General features: G+C 39.0%; 1 protein-coding gene across 1 annotated transcript in view; it reads right to left on the reverse strand.

Moving 5' to 3' along the window:
- The window catches only part of Rad23b (RAD23 nucleotide excision repair protein B), a 38,877-nt gene that overhangs the window by 9,135 nt on the left and 4,754 nt on the right, over positions 1–24,988 (reverse strand). Inside the window, exons 2-5 of the mRNA XM_034502403.2 lie at positions 12,265–12,346; positions 11,014–11,093; positions 8,894–9,162; positions 2,460–2,515 (exon numbers count right to left, since the gene is read on the reverse strand). Of these exons, the coding sequence (XP_034358294.1) occupies positions 2,460–2,515; positions 8,894–9,162; positions 11,014–11,093; positions 12,265–12,346 (487 nt within the window). The remainder of the gene's footprint in view (positions 1–2,459; positions 2,516–8,893; positions 9,163–11,013; positions 11,094–12,264; positions 12,347–24,988) is intronic.

Consider the following 24,988-nt stretch of genomic DNA (forward strand, 5'->3'; position numbering starts at 1 on the left):
AGGTTCAGCAAGCTTCTATAAGTGGTAAGGAACTAGGTTCTCCCAAGTCCCCAAATAATATACATTCTTGCTGATTCCTTGGTATCAGTCAGCAAGATCCACATCAAAGGTTCTGACCTATAAAAAATGGCCAGATAACAAACTGTTTTATACCACTGAATTTGTGGTAACTTACAAAAGTAACAGATAACTAGGAGGTTTTATATGCAAAATAGAAATACCAGTTATACATACAAGAAAGAAATTACAGGTCAGGGAAAGCAACAAGGGAGCCAGGACTTGGGGATCCTTACAATCCATTTGGATGGCTGCTGCTGTGCATTGAAGGCCAGTGTTATCTACACAAGTTCAAGGACAGGATGAGACATAAAGACATGCTATCTCACAAAAGACCAAGTCCACTGCTGTACATATTTCAAACAACCAATTCTGGTGCAATACTAAGACTGTGTTTTATCTTTTTCTTTTGACACCTTGTATTTTCAAACTGATGGGAAACATAGTTTGGGAAAGTTACAATTTCATACCAGGGATGGAGTTACAAGCACTGTGCCTGAGTCACTAATGCACAGCTATCTCCAATCTCCCCAGATGGATAGTAGCTTGCCTGAGTGAAAGCTACTCCCACTCTCAACTCACCTCTGTCAAAACTATTTTCTTTCCCACTTGTGTTCTGGGTAGCACCTCAGAAAGTGGATTGGTTATGGTCTCCCTTCTCTGTCCCCAACTCTGCCCTCTACTTTAAGTGACCAACAGCCATGTTGTCACCTATGAACAACAGCAAGCACACTGACACAACAAGTAAGAAAACAAAGACTTGGGAGGCTGCAGATTCCCCCTTGGAAATGTAAACAAACAAGTCTGCAAGTTCAGAGGGAAATGAGTAGCACAATCCATGTGGGGAATCTCCACAGAATATACACTGTATTCATCCCCACAGTTTAAATGTTTAATTATGGCCTAAACCAGAACCACAGAAAGCACATAAATTAGAGTCAGGAATAATATTTACTAGAGTGCTTAAGAAAAATGGTCTGAGACATACACAGAACAGGAAAGGAACCACAAAAGCCAAATGGGAAGTTACAGAAGCAGGGATTCAACAAAACAGAGACCCTGCGATTACAAAGCTGAGGTGGAATGACCCAGTGACATAAAGACATAAATATAAGGGGTTATTAGCATTCCTATTTGTTGGCTCTTTGACCGGGTCATAAATTGTTCTGTTCCTCTTCTTAAAAAGTGTGTAAGAAAAACAGCACCACCAGCAGCTGAGGTTTAGATGTAGCAGCAGCAGCAGGAACAGGAACAGCAGCAAAAAGCATCATCCACTTGGCTCCTGATCAAGAGTAATCTATTGTGTACTCTATTATGTCGATACTGGTAACAACCAGAACCTTTAGTAACATTAGGGACAAGTGCCAACTTGCTCTAGCTCTGAACCTACAGACTAGCTCTTACCATTCTCTAAGTAATCCTCTTGTCTAGTTCTTCCAACTACTGGAAGAAGTTGGAAGTATATTGGTGAAGTTCTTCCTTTATAACAATTCTCTACAATTCATGGCTTTTCGTGTATGAAGTACTATGCCTTCAGACTCATGAACGAATGCTTACGGAAAGCTTTTGATAGCAGTGTTGTCCCAGGACAGTTTCTCTAAGATGAAATTCTGAGTTTAATATATCCAGGTAATCATGGGCTGAGTATTTAAAACATCTACATTTTTGTCTCTACATACAATGAGGGTATCAAGGAGTTAAAGCCCAAGTAGTTCAGGACTGATGTGTTACTTCCCCCCACCAAGGCTTCGTAGAGCCATCGGAATGCTGCTGCTGCTGCTGCTGGGAAGTCTAGAACCCAGTCAAACAGATGACTGCAACTATCCTAGCCTTTTACCTACAGTAACAAAACAGGAACAGGAATATTATCCAATAAACAATGAAAACAGCAACTGTACAGCAGGGGTTTAATCATGGGAGGGAAAAGCTGACAGTGTGGGGATGAAGGGAAAGGGGAAAACTTTATTAAAACATGTCAAATCAAAGACTGGAGCAAGAAGAACTTTTCACTATGTGCCCATATAAGCAACAGGATACAGCTGGAAATCTAGAAAGCCATCCCAGCGGATGAAAACGGAAAGTTCATGAACAAGCAAATATGGGGTACACAAAAGAAAACGGCAAGGCCTTCTAAAGGCACTTCTGTAACAGGCCACCCACAGACCAAACCTGTTAAGACCACATAAAGTTCACAGTGCAAAAATGATTTGCTTCAATGGATATACTTAACTGCAAGAGAAGATTTTCAAGAATTCAGTAGAACACACCAGTCTCTAGTGCTAACAATATAAACAAATCATTTTACAGTTTAATTGTAAGTGGTCACAAAGCTGACATTGTCAGTGTGGTCTAGAAGATGATAATGCACATCCGACAACATGTTTTCTAAGTTAGACACTCACCAAGGGCACTTGTTGCATCTTCAAAAAGATTTGACCGGGAAGAATCTCCTGGTGTACTGTAAAGAGTTTTTAGAAAAATCACATTTCAAAAAGTATACAAAATTCATTTTATAGTAACTAATTTCTAAAGGATACTTTAGGTATTAAAGTGTGTGGGTAAGCCAGTCTCTTAAGAGGTTACAACCAGGGCTGTACCTGTAGAATTTATAGTTAAGGAAAAAAAATTTCAATCTTAAGACTTCTGAGAATTCATCATTGTAAACAACCTCAAAAGGCTATAAACACAACACCCTTAAAATGGCACTGCAGCTAAAATACCCTAGAATCAAGTCAGAGCAGAAGAAACATGAAAATGATAATGATACATGATTAAAAAAAAAGATACATGATAAAAGTAGTACACATATGGAAAGCAACGAAGCAGTCAAGTCTTGCAGTGAGGTTTTCTATGAAAGTTTTCATCAATTATCAGGGGAAAAAGGCACACAAGTTATATTGTATATGCAAAAAGGGAGGTGAAGGTATAGATCCTATGCTAACCCAAAGAAAACCAATTTTAGGCATAAGGTTCTAGGTTAACAAGCAAAACCATGCACGCAGAAATGCACATTTCTATTCTGTTGAGAAATTGATGAAGTTCAAAATAAAAGGTTGACAAACAAGTGTATAAAACACCATGCAGATGCTGACAGTGGAGAGACACAGTCGTGTTGCATATTTAACAAAGTGGAAGTGAAGCTACCTAGACGAATGAAGAGGACAAATAGGAGGAGCAATGAAAGAGAGGGTGGATTCCAGGACAGCCAGGACTACAGAGAAACCCTGTCTCAAGAAAAGAAAAGACCAAAAAAAAAAAAAACAAAAACAAAAACAAAACCCAACCCCACAAAGAAATAGAGAAGGGGTACATATTTATGATATTAAGTAACAAATAATTAAAATCTTTATTTTAGTATCTCAGAGTATATGTATGTGTACCCATGCCTTGGAGGTCAGAAGAGGTACTCGAGATTTCCTGGACTTGGAGTTACAGACAGTTGTGAGCTGCCGTGTGGGTACTGGAAACTGAACCCCAGGTTCTCTGACAGAGCAACTAGTGCTTATAATTGCTAGGCCATTTCGCCAACCCCACTATTACAAACTTTAAAGGCACAGTAAGATTAAATTATCACATGCACTCCATACATTTACACTTTTTTCCAATTTCAGTTTTTGAGTTAAACGCATTTGTGTTCATAGGCACAGTGTCCACAGTGGACAAAGGACAATGAGCAGCGGCTGGCTCTCTTCTACCATGTGGGCTAGGCAAGTAAATCAAACTCAGGTTGTCTGGTTTGGAATCTAGTACCTCTACCCACTGAGGCATCTCACCATCCCCCATTCCAACTTTAAGAACAGAATGTACTCAGGAAAGTACCAAGCATAACACCCATAATGATTATCACAACTAAAATAATTCTGCTATATAATTTTTAAAGTTTCTTCTTAAAAAAAACATTAAGTATGTGGAGGACAAAAAATTTCAAAATAATATATAATTTCCCTGCCCAAGGCTCTTACCCCACCAAAATAATCACGAATATACCAGTTTCTATTTTAAAGAATAATTATATCTTAGTTTTGCTTTTATAGGGCTTCTTGTTTAGTTTTCTATATTACCTAGGCTGGCCTTGAACTCATGATCTTTCTGCCTTAGCCTCCCAAGTGCTAGAACTGTACCACTACACATTACCTTCCCAGCTAGTTTCTAAAGTTTAACTTATCTTACATAGAATCGTTATACTTTTAGAATTGTCAGTATGGAATGTGGAATCTGTTTTCCACCTCCAGATGATGAAGCATTTATCAACAGTATTTCCTCCACAGAGTATCACATTACTAATACATCTATACATTAAGTTCTATTTAGGTGTATGTCTATAGTGTGCATCCCAATTAATGTTAATGTTAAGCTACTAAAACTCTTAGTTACCGCCGTGCATGATAGGAGTTCAGAATCTGCTAAGATTAATCTCCTCTGGAATAATCTGGACTATTTTCAAGTTATCTTAAAAATCTCTTTAAGGACTTTAAACTGAGGTATACTTAAAACACTATTTCTTAACCCTGATTCAGTCTCTTCACTTCTTCCTAACTTAGACAATCAATCACTCATTTCTGAATGTATCAGACCAAACATTAATAAACATGCCCAGACTTGCTCCCCCCCACCCCCACCCCAAGCCAGAGGACTTGAGTTTGATCCCTGGAAACGAGGAGAACCAACTCTCACAAGCTGTACTCTGACTTTTTTATATGTATGCCATGGAGGTTCATGCACATACAGAAATGCAATAAAAATTGTGAAAGATACACTCCTAGAAAATATACAATGTTTCGCTGCAGTGCTTGGCTTATGTTCCACAGCCACTTTCCCATGTCAGAAAGTACTGACTGGGTGTGGCAGGTCACCGCTGTACTCTCAGCACTCAGGAGACCTGCTCCTACTTCAATGACAGAAATTTTGGGTTGATTCTAATATATCCTTGACCAACAATACTGACCTCACAAAGCACAAGTGAAATTTCTTTCTTTCGTTGCCTGGTGCCTGAGAAGGCTCTAAGACTAGAGAGCAACAGAAGATTGTGAGACACTATGTAGATGATGAAACTGAACCCAAGTCCTCTGTCTGAGACACCTCTCCAGCCTACAAGTACAGTTATTAATGGCAGTGATCAACACCATAATCTATATTGCTAACAGGTGGCTTTTGGAGAACAAAACTGACCTGAACAAAACAAATCATAGAAAACAAAATGTCTTGGCCAGCAGTGATGGAGAGGAAGCCTTCAGTATAGCCCCTGATACCTATTCACCAAGTGTTGTGCTTTAAAAGGACGTATCTTGTTTTCTAGACTGACTGTCATATTCCCTGAAGATACACAATTAAGAAAAAAGACAAAGTAGCTAAGTGCTTGCTTCAGCAGCACATATAATAAAACCCCTGAACAATGCGGACACTCAAGTAGCTAGTGAATTAAACGCAACTGAGAACCATAGAGAAGCAGAGGCAAGAGGATCTCTCTGAGTTCCCAGCCAGACTGTTTCAGGACAGCCAAGGCTACACAGAGAAAAACCCTGTCTCAAAAACCCAAATAAAAAAAGAAGCCTATAGCCTGCTTTCTTAGATCACTAGAGATTCTTTCATCACTTATATAACTCTTGGAAGAATTAACAATACTAACTTAAAAATTTAACTCTCTGGAAATTTTATACATGTTATGTATTTAATGAATATAAATCATGTATTTAATGTATCGTGACCATATCCATCCAACTCTCAACTATTACCTGTCTGTCCCTCAACTCTCCTACCTCTCTACCTTCATGATCCTTCCTTTTACATAACCCAGTGAGTCTAACAGTACTGCCTATATGCGCCTGGGTGTGATGGCATCCATTAGAGCTCGGAAAAACCCACCTGTGGCTATAACTGTCCCCTACTCATAGAAAAATGACTCCCTTCCCCAGCAACCATCTACTGCCAGTAACTCCTCAGCTAGGGGTGGGGCCACATGACCACCCACCCATGCCGGAATGATGAATGGCTTGAGTTTATGCAAAAAAAAAAAAAAAAAGAAGCACATTAATGTTCTGTTCAGATATGAGGTATTCATACTATGAGCTTTGTGAAGATATTAAGGAAGTCACTGTATTACTGACAAAAGACATTAAATTTTTATCTTGATTTTGGGGGTAACCAATTTGTCAGATTCCTAAATTCCTTTCTGCACACAGACTTTGATGAAATGATTTAACCCGATTCTGGTGCTCTTCAGTGTTCAAGAGAATAGAATGCAACCAAGTTGTATACTGGGAAACGGGTTTAAGTGCCACAGAAGCTGAAAAGTACTCTAGTTTAACACACAAAAAATTATATTCCTTAAGCTTTGTGCTATTTTGTCAGCAATGAACAGGAGAGTCTAGACTTCTAAATCACAGCTGACTAGGTCAGACATGGACGCTACAACTGGGAGTAGAACATTTAAAACAAGGGTGTCCCATAACCCCCGCCAAACTATTTTCTAAAACTACTAAAACCTCCAGGAAGAAGTAATTCCTAGACTGTTTCAAGCTGTGTGCCATTCTGAGCAGCATGATAAAAGCTGTGCCTCCAGCTTCTACCTGAGTCACGACCATCTTTTGTCCATTATATCCATACTATATATGCCACCTGCAGTCTCAATTACCAAAGCTGTTGTTAAGGTGCCACAGGATTGTGTTTAGGAAACCTGTATTTTAATAATGGCCCCAAATGCAAGAGCAGTGATGCTGAGGAATGAAATACACCAGAAGCTTCCTGTAAGTGCCAGGGTAAACATTCTCACTGAAACTGGGAATGGAAGAGGTGCAGACTGACAAATCTACAGTACCATCAGACATTTTAAAAGAACACATTTCAAAGTACTTATTTTTAGAGACAGGGCCTCTCTACATAGCCCTGGAACTCTGAGATCCACCTGCCTCTGCCTCCCAGGTGCTGGAATTAAAGGCGTGTGCAACTATGCCCACTTCAAACAACTTTTTTCTTTGAGACAGAATCTGGCTATGTAGGCTCACTCTGCCTTTGAACTTGCAGTCTTTGAGCTTTAGCCTCTGGAGTGCTCTGATTAGTCATGGACCATAACACCTGGCTCACATGCAACTTTTATTCCAGTAATTTTTTAATTGTTCTAATTTCATTAGTCATTAATCTCTTAGTATTCTCAATCACTTTATCAGGAGCATGTTTGTTTAAGGAAAAAACCAGCACAGCAGGAACCCACTAGATATCTGGAACATACCCTTGTATAAGGGGCAAACCTGTGTATACTGTCATCAACACAATAAATATTTGCTTTCAAAGCATTTCCAATTACTGCCCATTTTCCACTGTGACTGGCTTTGCTTCTAAGTTCACACAGCTCCTGCTACTGGTATTACAAGTTGTACTAAGTCAGAAAACAAAAATAGCTTAGTGCCAGTTTCAGGTTGGCAGTAATAGAAGTCATATTTTAGATAAGGCAGGGAATCCCTTCTCTGATTTTTAGGCAAATTACTATGACTGAACCATTTGCTTTGGCCATTATCATTTTTTCCCCCCGAGACAGGGTTTCTCTGTGTAGCCCTGGCTGTCCTGGAACTCACTCTGTAGACCAGGCTGGCCTCGAACTCAGAAATCCGCCTGCCTCTGCCTCCCAAGTGCTGGGATTAAAGGTGTACACCACCACTGTCCGGCCCATTATCATTATTAATAAAGAACAACCCACCACTGTCTGCAAGCAAACAAACAAACAAAAAAATACCACCAAAAAAACTGCTCAATAATACTCACTGCAATTCCACCCCTACCCATCTCATCTGATTCACCAGGTTTCAGTGAGCAGTCACTTTGGCAGTAATAAGGAAGCAGGTCTGTCAGGAGGAGGTGGCTAAGAGTGTTATACAAAAGTCACAGGTGCCAGTCAGCTCCTGTGACAGCACTTCTGAATACATGAATCCACATTGTTCATAGTTGTTGGCTCAACAAAAGGTGTCAGAGGAAACAGCTACACTGATGACTCTTCCCCAGCAGTCTCTGCACACGAGCCACTTCCCATTTGCTGTAGACTTACTTTGACCCACATTTTATAGATGAAGGAAACACCCAAAGATCTTAACTCCACTACTCTAAGCTTATCAGAGCTAACAAATGTCAGAACTAAACACAGTGCAACACAGCACCTGAATTATTGACTGATACGGAAGGATGCTTCTGTTCATATAAAACAACAGCCACAAACAAACAAATAAAAATGATTGGCTGCTTTAGAATTATTCTTTTCATTATATATTTCTTAAATACCTCTAGTCAAAATAACGAGTAATCAAATATAAGTAGTAGCTTTCTAGTAAACCTATTTTTAAAAATCGAGGATATAGAAATCTACATTAAAAATATATGCCTATATTATTAACAGTAAACTAGCAAAACAGACAAGCTGGCTGGGAAGACAGCTCAGGTGATGAATGGCCTGCTATGCAGCCATAAGAAATTTATTTCAGACCCCCCAAAGCCATGACAAATTAGACTGCAGAGGCCATGGCCCTGTAACTCCAGCACTGTGAGGGTGGTAAGGGGTGGATCTCAAAGGTTCATTAGACAGCCTAGCTGAATGGCTGAATGGCAAGCTCTGAATGCAGCCAAGAATCTTGTCTTAAATAAGTAAGGTGGAGAGCAATAGAGGGAGACACATTACATCAACCTGTATTCTTCACAGGAGTGTGCATGTACATGCACAGACATGAAAAATAGACACAAGTACATGATTCAGAGTTCATTTAGAAATTAAAGATGTAACATGGTAGTCAGTTTGGTTCTTAAAAATTAAAAAATATGGCTACTTGTGATATAATTCTTAAAATGTAGTCCTTACCTGTCAGCTGGTGCTGGGCTAGTAAGCACTGGTGTCTGTGCTGGCTTTTCTGCAGGTTTCTCAGGCTGAGTTGCACCAGTAGGTGCAGGTTCAGAAGATGTTGTAGTTGAGGCTGGAGTAGTGGAGGCAGGTGTGGAGGTGGGAGCCAGAGCAGGGGTGGGAGCTGGAGCCTGGGCCACAGCTGCTGCTGGGGAGGAGCTGACTGTAGTGGTGCTGGGAGTACTTGATTGCTGGGTTGTAGCTGGCACTGCTGTTGTCACTGCTTTGGGCTGGAGTGTTAAACAGCAAAGTAAATAAGGCATCATTGGACTTCAACAGCCACACAATCAGTCTAATAAGCAGTACACTGAGCATCATAATTTGTAAGTGGATGATAAAAGATCAACATTAGCAAATGAAAGCAATTCACTACTCTTCAAATTACCTATAATTTGATTATCTTAACTATCAAGTGCAATTAGCATTAAACACTCATTTCAATCTTCACAACAATTCAATATGAAAAGAACCCAAAGAAGTCACTGTTTTAAATATAGAATACACATACCCAAAAGTACCGTGCAATTTTCTACAAATCTTTATTTATGCACCTTAATTATAACTTTAAAGATTATATTGTCACTTAAATGCATTAGCAAAAAAAACCTTTTGGGACTGAAGTAGATTGTCTACAAACATTCCAAATAATCTGTTGTGTTTTAGGAGAAAAACCCTCCTGCTGACTATAAAGCAACAGGTGTAAGGACCTGCATAACTTAATTCTAAGTCTACTTTTCTGAAACATTTGTGATTGCATTTTTCTTTAGAGCCGAATAATATTCCGTTTTATCTATACTAGATTTTCATCATCTATTTCACTATTTCCTACTGTTATTGTTATTCTGTGACTTTGGAGAAAATTCACATTTATTCCACTAACTAATTTGATGAAGCAACTTCAACCATCCACTTAAACTTGCTTCATTATTACTGAAAGAGTGCTTTCAATGTTTGGTCCCTCCCACAATGACAACACACTACAAAGTGTCCTTGTGTAGTTTTCACCATGCTGTTTGGACTTCCATTCTCCAAAACTTTGTCTTGACCTAATAAAAAACCGTTTTCTACTTTACACTTCTATCTTGGATATTTTATTAAAGATGACTAATACACTGTTCTTCTTCGGGTTGTATCTTTAAGCACATATGTAAAGCAGTCTCTTTAAGAAATCAATGTTGAAGCTCTGATCTGTAAGCATGTGCAGGCATCCATCTTTTTAAAAAGAAAATCTCTCATTGGCCTGGAGCTCACCAAGTAGAGTAGACTGGAAGGTCAGTGAGCCCAGGGATGAGCCTGTATGCCTCCCAGTACTGAGTTTATAGCAGCGTATGTGAGCATTGGCTTAATGAAGGTTCTGGAGAAAGCAGAACTCAGGTTCTTAGGCTTGCAAGGTAAGCTTCCCTTTACCTTTACTGCTGAGCTTTCCCCCAGTACTCAAGCTGTACTTGAGAAAAAAGTTTATTTTCATAAAATTACCCAATACATTTAATTCAGTTCAACATCATAAATCACAAACAGTTCTTACTTAAGAATTACTACAAAAATCATTCCATTGTTTTTTCAGTTGACTTTTCCTTTATTTTATAAAAACTGAACTTGCATTCATTTCATGTGTTTTTAAATTTATTTTTTGGCTCTAAGCTTGTTAGGTCTAACACATACCTTATCTAGTACCCAAAAGCTACACATCAAAAGATATTAGATTGCTACGCATATTTTAAAATAATCACATAGTGATTTAACTATTCTAGCACCTCTTTTTAAAGCAGTAAACATAGATTAAGAAAAACTTAAGACACTCTTAAGGGTTGTCAAGGGAGAAATGATCTTTAAAAAATATGACATTTTATTTTATCTTACATAAAGATGACTTTATGGCTACAAATACTTTATAAATATTACCTTTATAAGGGGCTGTGGGAAATCTGCCTACATTTTAGAAAACAGGTGAGTGCACCATGCTATTTATTACATATGCTGTGTGTGTTATAGAAATGCATAAATTTTGTCCATTGTGGACTTGGTCACTGCTTCTGAGATGATTCACAAGCATAAAGATACAGAAGTAGCATGAAACTTACTTTTGTTACCATAACCACCACAAAGTTTTTCTCATCAATTTTATATTCTTTGAGAGCAGTATCATCACTGAGGATTTTGCCTAATAATTCAGGGGGAAAAAATGTTAAAGACATATTAAGCTTCTTCTTACCAAGAAACTACTCTTATTTTATTGGCAACATTAATTATATCAAGTAAAACTTCTAAGAAAAACGTTAACAACCAGGTAAGATAAATATAAAGACATGTACTACTTTAAAAGCACAGATATCTTACGAGAAGATGTCTAACATCTCCAATATATAAAATCCCAATTAATTTGCTTTTTAATTTATTAACTAGCTGTACTTAAGATTTACTAGACAAAGAAATCTGAAGTAAGGCCTGAAACAGGGAGATCTTAAAGGCAAGGGGAATTAAACATTTCAAGTCTAGTCATCCTTTGGGAAATAAGTATTTTTTTCCCTGATAAAAGAAATAAACAACCCCTTATTCTGAAATACCAAACACTTGATGAAGATGTTCCAACGTTGTACAAGCAAAATACTTATAAACAAAACATGCCAAGTAGCAAACAAAACCTTTCAGAAAAACAGTACAATACACAAGAATGGGGAAGTCTCTCGGGCTATGCTTAGGCTAAACAGATCCACCTGTTTCCAAAGTGCTGGGATTAAAAGTAGTGACACCATGCCCAGCAAGAGGCTACCAAGTCTATTTTCCTTGGTTATCAGTGATGCTAATTAAATTTGCAATTTCCTAGTCATTCTCTTGGATACTTTCCTATTTGGGTTTCTTTTAATTATCAATTTCAAAGTACTCTATATAATTTGTTCTTTTTTTTTTTTTTTAAATACTATCACAAAGGTCTTTTGATGTCTGAAATAAAACAAACTTTCATTCTTCTACTTTGGTAGTTTAGAAAGACACACTGATTTTCTTTGAAAGTAACATATTTCATGAACATTAAGTGAACTAGTACACACATTATTAATAGATTAAAAAATAATGATGCTCAGTTTATGAATGGCACAGCAGTCAGTCACAATGCTCACAGACTAAGAAACATCACTCCGTGAGCAGGGAGGCAAATGTGTAAAGAAAAGACTGAATATTAAACCATAATTAAATACCTGTTTCCACTACTTTTATCTATGCAATCTGACAGAATCAAATTGAAAATACTGTCTTTTCTAAGAAAACATTTTTTAAAACTAAAACAATGTCAAACAGGCAAGACATGGCAATGAATTTCATAACTGAATTCCTACCTGCATAAATTAACTTCTGACCTGCTACCGGAAAGGCATCTTTTCCCTTTTCAGATTCAATCTTCTCTTTCAATGCCTTTACCTATAGGAAGTTAAATAGTAAGAAAATTAAGCCTAAACAAACAAAAAATTACAATATACTGAAAACAGAACACAAGATAAAGATTCTAGTATATTTTAATTAGTGTTTCAAGCACCCTGAAGATCTTGTCTTCCCAGTATCTTCCTCAAGACCCTCCTTGTATTATTAGGTGCCTCTGGCAATGAGCTTTACTGTGCATCGTTACACATACATACATCTAAAGCACCACAGACAAACATCTAACAAATTTACTTTTGACTCAATCACTTCAAAACAAAAATTTCAAAATTTAAAGATTTTTATTTCACAAAATTTATGAGCTTTATCACTCAGATTAAGAAATGCCTTCTAGCTGGGTGATGGTGGTAGTGGTGGGTGGCTATTACACAATAAAACCCTGTTTCGAAGAACAAGAAATGCATTCTTGCCTTGCATGGTAGCACATGCTTTTAATCTCAGCTCTTTGGAGGCAGGTGGATCTTTAGGAGTTAGAGTTGGCGAGTTTTATGCCAACTTTATGGCAACTGACACAAGCTAGAATTATCTGAAAGGAGGGACTTTGAGGTCCCCCAGTCCTCCAACTACTAGGGATAGGGCTGTGACCAAATCTGTTGCCTGTCCACGGATCTGGTTCCCCCAACTGAAGGGCCTTGTCTGGCCTCAGTGGGAGAGGATGCACCTAGTCCTGCAGTGACTGATATATACCAGGGTGGGGTGATACAGGTGACCTGGAGGGAGGGGTCTGCAATTGGGATGTAAAGTGAATAAATTAATGAGGAAATAAAGATTTTCTCAGTGATTCACAAAGGAGAAAGAGCCCATTGTGGACCCATCCCTGGGCTGGTAGTCCTGGCTTTTGACAGGAGGAGCAACCCAGTAAGTAGCATCCCTCTGTGGACTTTGCATCAGCTCCTGCCTTCAAGTTCCTTACTGCTTGAGTTCCTATCCTGATTTCCTTTGATGACAGACTACAATGTAAAAGTGTAAGTCAAAGAAACCCTTTCCTCCCCAACTTGCTTTTGGTCATGGTGTTTCATCACAGCAATAAAAACCTTAAGACAGAGTTCAAGCCTGCTCTACATAGTGAGGTATATAGTGGAGTTACAAAATAAAGCCCTTCCTTTAAGTTAGAGAGTGCACTGGAGTACACAAAGAGAGGGAAAGTACAGCAAGAGAGGGAAAGGACATGCTTTCTGGGGTTAGCAAAATGGCTTAGTAAGTAAAGGTACTTGCCCCTAAAACTGAGGACCTGAGTGAAATCTCCAGGACATACTGGTGGGAGGAGACATGACTTCCTAAGTTGTTCTCTAACTTCCTATGCCATGACAAACACGTATACACGAACACAAGTGCATACAAGCGCAGTGGAAAACAAAAGCCTTTTAAAATAAGCATTCTAAGAAAGAAAATATTTCAGCTAAAATAAAATACATCAACGTTAAAGGCAATTCAGAAGACCAAGGACATATAATGCCATTTACCCAGCAGTGTTTTTTAAGCCCATCACAAGGTAGTTGCAAGTTCAGAATAGGCTGAGAGCCATTGGGCCACTTAAATGTCTCTCAACAAGTGCCTCAGCCTCTCTCACCACCAGTTTCATCTATAAGGGAGGGCTAGAATGGATGACCTTTATGGTATTTCAATTCCTTAAACAATGTGATAACAGGCTCATTATTAAGAATTAGAAAATGAGTCTAATTAACTCCTTGACCTGATCAGCAAGTAGAGCGGCTCATGACTTGAAAAGTCAGACATGGCTCTCCCTCCTATCTTAATGGAACTCTATTACTTTAAAGTCACATAAATAAAAGACCAGATCAACTGGAAAATTCCATTCTCTTCAATTTTCTAGAAGATTTCTGGAAACTGTCTAGGCTGATGGTCCTGTGTTTTTTGTGAAGACTTAGATGAGAAAAAGAGATACAGAGTTTCTTTGTGCAATTTATTTTTATGTGTATGGGTGCTTCGCCTGCATGTATTATCTGTGCACCATGTGCATGCAGTACTTGCAGCGGCCAGAAGAGGGCACCAGAGTCCTTAGGGAACAGGAGTTAACAGATGGCTATGAACCACCAAGTGGATGCTGGGAATCTAATACCAGTCTTCTGGAAGACTAGCCAGAGTTTTTTTTAACTGCTGAGCCATCTCTCTAGTCCTCTCTGTGTAACTGAAGTGATGTCATGGAGCCGGGCACAGAGGTGGACGCCTGTAATATCAACACTCAAGGGAATCCTGTTTGAGGGTGATCTGGGTTACAGAATCACAATGAGCCACAGGGATGTCTAGGCTACAAAGTCACAGTGAGCTACAGGCTAGCTTGGGCTACACAGCAAGACTGTTTCCCAAAATGAGTGAATGATGATGCTCTTTCCAAAATAAAAGAAGATTGGAGTGTTTAACTATACTAACATGAATGCAACACTAAGATAATGGTATTTTACCCGTTTTACAAGTGAGGAAGTGAAAATGCAAAGGTTAATTAAATTTTCTGTCCTATGACAACACACTACATACTCTGGGTTAGCTGGAACCCAAAGTGGTTCCCTGTGACTCCAAGCTTTAGTGCATCTTAGAAACACTCTCAGTTGCCTGTGCCACATTCAGTTCCTTAAATACTATTCTGATGTAACCCAACATCACAAAACTCTTGGTATACTATTTCCCACTGTCCTAAAATCCAACACTTAAAAAAAAAAAAACTCAGAAAATTGTCTCAGCATCAATAAACTCATAAATTACAAGTCATTGGCCAATTTAATATACTTTCCCCATGATATAAAACTTAAGTGTATGTCATACATTTTTTCAGTCTACAACCTCTTTAACAACTTTGATCTATCTCTATGCTAAGTCATTACTTATTTCTTAGGAGAAAATGTATTTTAATTTTCACTTTCCCCCACTGGCATATATCCATTGCACATGGTACTAGGTTACATGAGGACATTTCCGTACAGGCATACAATGCACTTAGGGCATATTCCCTCATCTCCTCCCTTTTTGGGATACCTCTTTCCTCCTGTCTTTTTTTTTTTTTTTTTTAAAAGACAGTTTCACCTCTACTTTCATTCCATAAATACATATGATTTATCTTCAACAAATTTAGAAACCACAAATGAGAGAAAACCTGTACAACTGGTATTTCTGAAACTGACTTAATTCATTTAAACACTATTATCTTGAGTTATAACCATTGTCATATGAACTATATAGCTGTTCTTTTATGGCTGACAAAAAAATCATTGGGTATGTATATCAAATTTTCTTTTACACATTTCTCTGTTGACAGGCACCCCCTGATGGCTTCCTAACTCAGCTTTTGTGAATAGTGCCACAGAAAATACTGAGCCAAGTATCTCTCTGATGTGTTGACATGGAATGCTTTGGGAAAATAGCCAGGCATGGTACAGCTAGCTCATATGGTAGACATCAAAACATTTGAGAACTGGCATTTAACATGCTGAATTACTTGCCCAAAGTTAGCTAAATGAGAAAGCAGAGAACAGCTGGCATGCTGCTGGATAGAGGGGTATTCTGAATGAAGCATACCCACTAAGTTTGCTGTGTAGTTGAATACTTGATCCCCCAATGGTGATGCAGTTTGGGGAGGTATGAAACCTATCAGAAGTATATCCTTGCTGGAGGAAGTATCCCTCTGGGACTGAGATCTGAAGCTATAGTCACACTCCACTTGTTGATTCCCCTCTCTGCTTCCTGTGTGTAGATGAAAATGCAAACTGCTAGCTCCCTGCTCCAGACCCCTTGCATACCATGTCTTCCCAGCTTTTGCCTCTGGAACCATGAGCTAAAATAAACCCTTTCTAAAGTTGTTTTGGTAATGGTGTTTATCACAGCAACAGAAAAGTAGCTAATACAGATGTTAAATTTCCTCCCAATCACATTTATAGAGAAAAAGAGATTCTATTTCTATGTGGAATATTTGCAAGTATAAATATTCCACAAATGAATTACAAATTAAATGTGTCACTGAGTGAACCCAGTTTTTAAAATAGCACATAGTGCTTTTGAGCTAGTAAGTGATCAGATACCACATGCTGAATATTATATTGCTTTATATTATAAGACAAAATTAACATGTAGTCACCTAACAAAAACAATTTTAAAAACTTTTGATTTTTGTACATATGCATGTGTTTATTACAAGTGTTGAAATCCACAAGCTGACATTGAGCATCTTGTTCAATTATGGTCTAGCTTATACACTGAGGCAAGGTTGCTTAAAGATGTGGCCAATCTAGCCAGCTAGCTCCTGGGATTCCTCTATCTCCACCTCCTGAGTACCAGGGTTAGTGTGGAAGGTTAGTGTTACTTGCCTGGTGTTTACATGGGTGATAGAGGTGCCAAAGATGGTCCTTAGGCTTCTGTTATAAGCACTGTTATGTCAACTTGGCACAAGAGTCAAAGAGTCATTAAAGAAACCTCAACTGAGAAAATGCCTCCTTAAGACTGGGCTGTAGGTAACCCTGTCTCGAAAAACCAAAGAGAGAGAGAGAGAGAGAGAGACAGACAGACAGACAGACAGACAGACAGACACTGGGCTGTAGGTGCCAGGCAGTGGTGGCACACGCCTTTAATCCCAGCACTCCGGAGGAGGATTTCTGAGTTCAAGGCCAGCCTGGTCTACAGAGTGAGTTCCAGGACAGCCAGGGCTACACAGAGAAACCCTGTCTCCAAAAAAGAAAAAGAAAAAAGAAAAAAGAAAAAAGAAAAAAGAAAAAAAAAAAAAAACTGGGCTGTAGGCACCATTTTCTTAATTAGTGATTGACTAGGGAGGGAGCACCCAGTTGTGAGATGTGTGCTATCTATCCCTGGATGGTGGTTCTGGTTTCTCTAAGAAAGCAGGCTAAGTCAATAAACTAAAGGATACTCCTCCATGGAGTATTTTTCAGCTCCTGCCTCCAGGTCTCTGTCCAGACTTCCTTGAAAGATAAACAGTGGTGTGGAAAAGTAAGTCAATAAACCCTTTCTTCCCCAAGCTGCCTTTTGTCTAGATGTTTCATCACAGCTATGATAACCCTAAGACTAACTCTTAACCCAGGAGTCTTCTCATTAGCCCAAGAAACAATAGTTTTATTTCTCATAAACACAGTATTTTTAAAACATTAGAGCGATGTATTTTATTTTAAAGGCCTAGACAACAAACCACTTTCTAATTGTGTATATCAAAGGAAGAACAGAAACCCCTGTGAACTACAACAAAAATATGTACATTAGACTAAAAAGGGGGGGGCTTAATTATTTACTGCTATATGACTTATGCTTGAAAGAAATCAAAACTGTGATTAAAAAACATCAAGAGTCTAACAGTGAGAGTTCTAGGCATAAATATACCATTTGGCTAAAGAACCAGAGTACCACTAAATGCATTCATTATTAAACAAACAAAAACTGATCATCTGAGCATGCAACTCAACCAGGAAAAAGAAATGCAAATGAAATTTAAAAAGCAGTATGATATCATCTTGAACCTGCAGTAAAACAATGAAATGACAGGAGCAGATATATTTGGGTAACTAGTGGTGAACCCGCCTTGTGTCACTCAGGGAAGAGCAAGCTTCACAATGTAGCCGCCATTTACATCTGCAGGTTGCAGATTACAAGAGTCAACAATGACTGAAACACTTGTTTCTAGTCTGAGAAAAAGTGTACCCACTATATCCGTAACATTTACACTACACTGGGTATCCAAGTAACCTAGACAAGATTTACAATATAGGGATAATGGGAAATGTATGCATGGGAGGCTTTTGCTTAGGGCTAAGGAGTGCTCTGGAACTGTCTGCATATCACAGGATAGGATGCAATCAATTACTTCTCACCTACATTATACCTCCCTGAGATGTGCTAGCTGGATGCCTGTCACCATGTTCTGGAAAAACCAAGCAGCCCAGAAGACATTTGTATGGGATATGGGAAAAAAGTTTTCTGGTCAACAGCAAGCACCAAGGGGTTAGCCACTTGAGGGAGACACTTTGGAAGGAATTCTCCTCCAACACACATTGGTCATATAAAAAGTTATTTGTGAACATGCTTTTAATACTTACAATCACTGATGCAGACACTCTAAAAGCAATGTTCACTGAGCCAGTAATTCAACTCAAATGAGATACATTATCTTTCCAAGGCAGACATATACATTTTTAACAATAAAACCTGAAAACAAACTTAAACACTCATCAAGCTGGGTCAGTAATTACTGCACAAATATTCATTTGAATACTGTGCAGTATCAGTGAGTGAATGAATGAAATATTTGCAAAATCATGGAAGGAAAAAACCTAGTGGCTGTACAATTTATTTTTGAAAACAAACCTATTAAGGCAGAGTCTAAAGAGGTTACTCAAATAAGGACAAAGCTTCCACATTATAACAACAAGCCTAGGCTACTTAACTAAAGAGCAAACTAAAACTAGAGTTTGAAATAAGATGTTTTTATCACTCATCAACACTTTTATTAGCAATATACAAGAAAATTGCATTTTTAATTAAAAAAGACCAAGTAGGCAAAGGGGACAACTACCACTGTATAATCTAAATTAAAATTTAAAATAGCAGTCTGGGAAGATGACTCAAAGAGTAAAAAAAGCACAAGCAAGCATGGCAACCTGAATTCAAACCTGACAACATGAACTTGGATTCCTGAAACGTACCTTGTTATCCCAGTATATCTACAAAAAGGGAAAAAGGAAACTATACGCATGCACACACAAGAGTACTCACAGGCTAACCTGAGTGAAATACATCTGCAAACAGTAGGAGACCCTGCCCCTGCGACAAAAAGATGGTTCAGCAAGTAAAGGTGCTGTGGTCAACCCTAAGAACGTGGCTTAGATCTCAAGAGCCTCAGAAGGTAAGAAAACGTTATACACTGATCTTCAATATACACCATGGAATGTTCATGCTGTCCAACACACACACACACACACACACACACACACACACACACACAGAGAGAGAGAGAGAGAGGGGGGGGAGAGAGAGAGAGAGAGAGAGAGAGAGAGAAGAAGAAGAAGAGGAGGAAGAGGAGGAGGAGGAGGAGGAGGAGGAGGAGGAGGAGGAGGAGGAGGAGGAGGAGGAGGAGGAGGAAGAGAGAGACTTCCAAGGACTTCAGATTTACCCAAATTTCTTTAGGTAATATTCCTGGCATCTAAAAAACTGACATAGGCACCAAGGAGCATTTTCTAAATTTCTCTTCTAAAGCAAATTCTGGATAATTATAGAGCCAAAAGTGGTTATCAGGCTTTTACTGCTGGGCAGCGGTTGGTACACAACTTTAATCCCAGCACTTGGGAGGCAGAGGCAGCTAGATCTCTGAGTTTGAGGCCAGCCTGGTCTACAGACTGAGTTCCAGAACTACCAGGGATACACAAAGAAACTGGTATGTGTGTGGGTGGGTGGAATGGGGTCTACCAAGTGTGTAATGAAATCAGAAAAATTGCACCACTAAACTCAAGTGAGAAGATACAGTAAACAAAGGTAACCAATCCTCAGGCTATATAGAAGGTTCTGCTACCAAGTAGGGCAACCTCAAAGCTCAATTCCCCAGGACCCACAAGGTCAAAGTAGGAAACAAATCCCATAGGCTGCCTTCTGACCTTCACATGAAGCTTTGGTATTTGTAGACAAATAAATAAATGTAATTATTTTAAAAGGCAATCTTCACTGGTATTATTACCCAAAGGCTGTTAGTTTAAACCAGGAATCTATTATTTTTCCCACAAAACTATGTAAAACATTTCTAAGTCAACCTATACACATCAATTTAATTGCTTTTAAAAGGCATTCCAGATGTTATGATCTTAACAAGATCAAAACAGATAGAAATGAAAGTGTGAAAGGTGATTCCGACACGATCTAGAGCTTTTAAAGTTTCTAGATCTAGAGCTTTTAAAGTTTCTAGGAGAGTAACAATAACCCATTTCATTGTGTGTGTCAGGGGAACCCACCTGCTTAATCAACCAAAGCAGGAGATGAGAAATAGTCTTACTCACTGTTGAGCATTTGAGATTTGATCACACACAGTCATTTGCAGCAGATCTACCTCCACTGCCTGAATGAGCTTATGTGATGTTTAGAGTTTACAGAATTCATTCAGAAATGAGACTGGCTTCACTGCCCAGGTGTTTATAAGGAACAGATGGCACGGCATCATCTGGCAGGATGCACTCTGCTATAGCACATTTCTTTAAAAAGCAAATTTCATACATTGCCTATCCAAAGGGAGGGAGAGGGTGGATTGATGGATGGATGAATAAATAAAATGTAATTTTCAAGTTGAAATGAAAATGGGGAGCTGGGAGGTGATGGCGCACGCCCTTAATCCCAGCACTTGGGAGGCAGAGGCAGGTGGATTTCTGAGTTAAAGGCCAGCCTGGTCTACAGAGTGAGTTCCAGGACAGCCAGGGCTACACAGAAAACCCTGTCTCGAAAAACCAAAAAAAAAAAAAAAAAAAAAAAAAAAAGAAAGAAAGAAAGAAAGAAAGAAAGAAATGAAAATGGGGTTTTTATTTTAAAAACAGCACAATTTCTTCCACAATTCACTATATATTTTATGCACCAAATTACCTGATTTTTCACATCAACTTTATTTAAAGCAAGCAGGTAATTTCTATGATACTCCCTTTCTAAACCAAAGAGATTTTAAAGACACTGAACTTCAGTACAAAAGACAAGTGGGCACGTGGAGAGCAGGGTGAGAGCCACTTCTTGACTAACCCTGTCTAGACACTGGGAAGAGAGCAAGACACAGAAAAAACTGAAACCAAACCAATGTTCTTTGAGTTTTGCTATAAGGTGGAACCAAGAAACAAAACCATAGCTCAAGAGGGATGCAAAGAGGAGGGTTTTATTAATATGGGGATGCTGGGGTCAAGTATGAAATGTTCCTAGCAGGTTCATGTGTTAAAAATCAGTCTGCTAAAAAAGTTTAAAAAAGAAAGCAAAGCAAAGCAAAGCAAAGCAAAGCAAAGCAAAGCAAGGAAGAGAAGAGAAGAGAAGAGAAGAGAAGAGAAGAGAAGAGAAGAGAAGAGAAGAGAAGAGAGAGGTGGGCAGTGGTGGCGCACACCTTTAATCCCAACACTTGGGAGGCAGAGGCAGGTGGATTTCTGAGTTAAAGGCCAGCCTGGTCTACAGAGTGAGTTCCACGACAGCCAGGACTACACAGAGAAACCCTGTCTTGAAAAACCAAAAACCAGTCTGCTACTAGTAGTAGCTCTATTTGGGGAGAGTCTGGAAACTTTCAGTGAGGAAGTTAAGTGAGTAGGGGCATTCCTTTTAAAGTCTAACCTGTAATTTCTATTCTCTGCTTCCTGATTCCATGAGGTGAACAGCTTCCTCCTCCACTAGCTCCAAGTGCCATGATGTTCTACTCAAGTACATGAGGCCAAGCAACTGTGGGATGAACCCTCTGAAACCATGAAGGAAATATATCACTGGTCTCTTTTGGATATATTTAGTCACAGCTACACAAGGTGTCTAATATAGGTAGTAATATAGGTTGGTAGGGTATATCACCCTTTCAGAAGACAGGAGATAGGTAGAATGAAAAAATACAAGGACTAGTCTTACAGGGTATCTCCATAATAGGCAGGCATGAATCTGAGACAATTCCACACAGCAAAGTATTTGACTGACTGCACTAGCACAAGTGGAAATATCAAGGTGAATTTTACAGCTTCCAAGGTTTCCCAATTGAAAACAGCAGTGCAGGAGTGGGACCATGCTGCCAAGCACTGTTGACATCAAATTCTATGTACACATTATTTCAGACTCACAGAATCTTCAAGTCTTCAAAAAGGCTATCTTGTAACACTTTCCACACTGTGATGAAGACACAGTCCTGGCTGGGTAACCTGCCCAAGGTCACCAATCAGCTATTTGGGCAGGACTGACTCAGGCAGTCTGGCTTCAGGCATGCTATGCTGACTCTTCCAAGCATGTGAGTATAATCACTGACCCTACTACTCTCAAGAGGCAAATGTAGAAGTGACAAGAAAGTGACAGGCAGTGAAAGGAAAACTGTTATCAAATACCTTTAAAAAGAATTCCAACAAAATTGCAATCAGAAAATAAACAGTGGGAAGCTTAAAAAAAAAAAAAAAAAAAAAAAAAAAAAAAAAAAAAACATTACTGAGTATGGTGTTTTCAATGAGAAATGCCCCACTGGCTCACATATTTGAACACTTGGTCCCCAGCTGGTGGCAGTTTGTGGAGGTTATGGCACTTTTATGAAGTAGAACCTTGAGGAGGAAGTACATATCTGGGGATGGGCTTTTAAGAGTTTATAGCCTCTGGCTGGAGAGATGGCTCTTCGGTTAGGAGCACCGACTGCTTTTCCAGAGGTCCTGAGTTCAATTCCCAACAACCACATGGTGGCTCACAACCATCTGTAATGGGATCCGATGCCCTCAGAGCAACAGTGTACTCATATATAACATAAATAAGTAAATCTTTTTTTAAAACAAAAAAAGTTTACAGCCTCCAACAGTCTTGGTGGCACATACCTTTAACCCCAGCACTTGGGAAGCAAGGTAGAGGCAGGCCAATCTCTTTGAGTTGAAAGTCAACCTGGTCTACAAAGGAAGTTTCAGGACAGCCAAGGCTGTTATACAGAGAAACCCAGTGTCAAACAAAACAAAACATCAAAAAAAACAAATGAAGCCAGGCGGTTTTAATCCCACCTTTAATCCACGCCTTTAATCCCAGCACTTGGGAGGCAGAGGCCAGCCTGGTCTACAGAGTGAGTTCCAGGACAGCCAGGGCTACACAGAGAAACCCTGTCTCAAAAAACAAACAAAACAAACAAACAAACAAAAAAATACAAAACAAACAAAAAAACCCAAATGACAACAACAAAGTTTATATCCTCACTACAGTTCCAGTTCACTCTCAGCTTCTCGTGAATATATAAATTTCATTTTCCTGCTCTGGCCTTCTGCTGCTGTCTCTGTGGCCAGTATAAATTCTCCCTCTAGAACCGTAAGTCAAATACACTTTCTTCCATAAGCTGCTCTTGGTCATGAGTATCTTGTCACAGCAGCAGAAAGTACCTAATACACTGGTGTTGGGGGAAAGAGTTACCAGTAATACTGAGAGCTAAAGTCTACTAATGGGACTGATGCTGAGACAGAAGAGAATCACTGTGTATAAGACAGAATAAAAGGAAAGAGGCAAGACATCTTTCATAGATAGTTAAACTCAGGTCATTTACTTTTCTTTCCTTCTTTTTAAGACATATTAATCACATTTTTTTTAGCAATTTGTTCCTTTTTAAACAATAAATCCTTCAAGGTTATGATAACTACTATGCTCAACTTCTTATTTTTAAAACCACAAATAAGAAAAAATATAATGAACACTACCTACCATAGCTACTATCCTACTTCCGCACATGCCATTCGCTTCAATCCAGCTTCTGGCTCCATTTCTACTAGGATACTGCCCATAGGTCAATAATGACCTATAAGACGCCCAAACTACCAGGCCTGTTTTTAATCCTTTTCATCTCTGAAGCATCAGATATAACTGATCCCTTTTTTTCTTGAAAGTCTTCTGTGATTATCCCTGTCTCAAAGACTGCTCCTTGACTGGCCTTTGCTCCTGTACACATGCAAGCATACCCAGATCCTATCCTAAGCCCATGCTACTGCTATGTGCAGCATCTCTACCAGAGCTACAATCACCAACCTACACACGTTAAGTGATGGCAAAGTATAACCTAATGATACTGCTCATGGACCATATCCACACACATGAACTAAAGGAAGGAGTATATTCACTATTTCCACATCTCCATGTAATCTCTGATCTAACATTCTCTGTAATCCAGACTCAATAGTAATGTTCCTACTCCAACCCCCAATTCTGTTTTGAGGCTTCCACATCCCTGGGAAGAATACAAGTACTCACAAATTTACATTATCAAATTAACAGTGCTAACCCAACAAAAAAAAAATCCTTAAAATTCTACTTTGCAAAATATCTCTCAATTTCATATCCAATCCTGGCCAAAGGCTTAGTTGCTTAAAACTATTGCACAAGTCCTAGCTAACCTCCGTGCTTTCTTGTCCATCCCCCAAACAAGAACAGGTACCCTTTAGTTAAAACATCATAGATAAATCAGGCAGATGGCTCATGACTATAATCCCAGAATCCAGGTAGAATAAGACTGACTGCCACAGGCTTCAGTGCCTGTGGGCTCAAAGAGAGACAGAGACAGAGACAGAGACAGAGAGAGAGAACGAACCATAAATACTGTTATAAAAGACTTCTTCGCATCTATCTTTGAAAAATTCTACCCTTTAACAACCTACATGCCCCAAGCCCTGTCTAACTCTAAGCTCTACACATCAACCTAGAAACACTGGCCTTATAGATTCCCCCAAAATACTTTTAAAATCCTAAGGTCTGTACTGTAAAACTTCCCCACAGAAAAGACTCCTTATGTTGCTATGTGCTATATGTTCAGACCTCAGCTGTACTCTAGAAAAGCCTTTCTGGCCTCTAAAGTACCATCGTCAAAGACTATCACACCATCTCACCTTATTTCAGTTTCTACACAAGCACTTACCATTAAGTGATTGTCTTTGATCAGCCTATTAAGAGGTTTTTAAGAATATGTGT

This window comes from Arvicanthis niloticus, chromosome 5, assembly GCF_011762505.2.
Source record: "Arvicanthis niloticus isolate mArvNil1 chromosome 5, mArvNil1.pat.X, whole genome shotgun sequence".
NCBI classification, from domain to species: Eukaryota; Metazoa; Chordata; class Mammalia; order Rodentia; family Muridae; genus Arvicanthis; species Arvicanthis niloticus.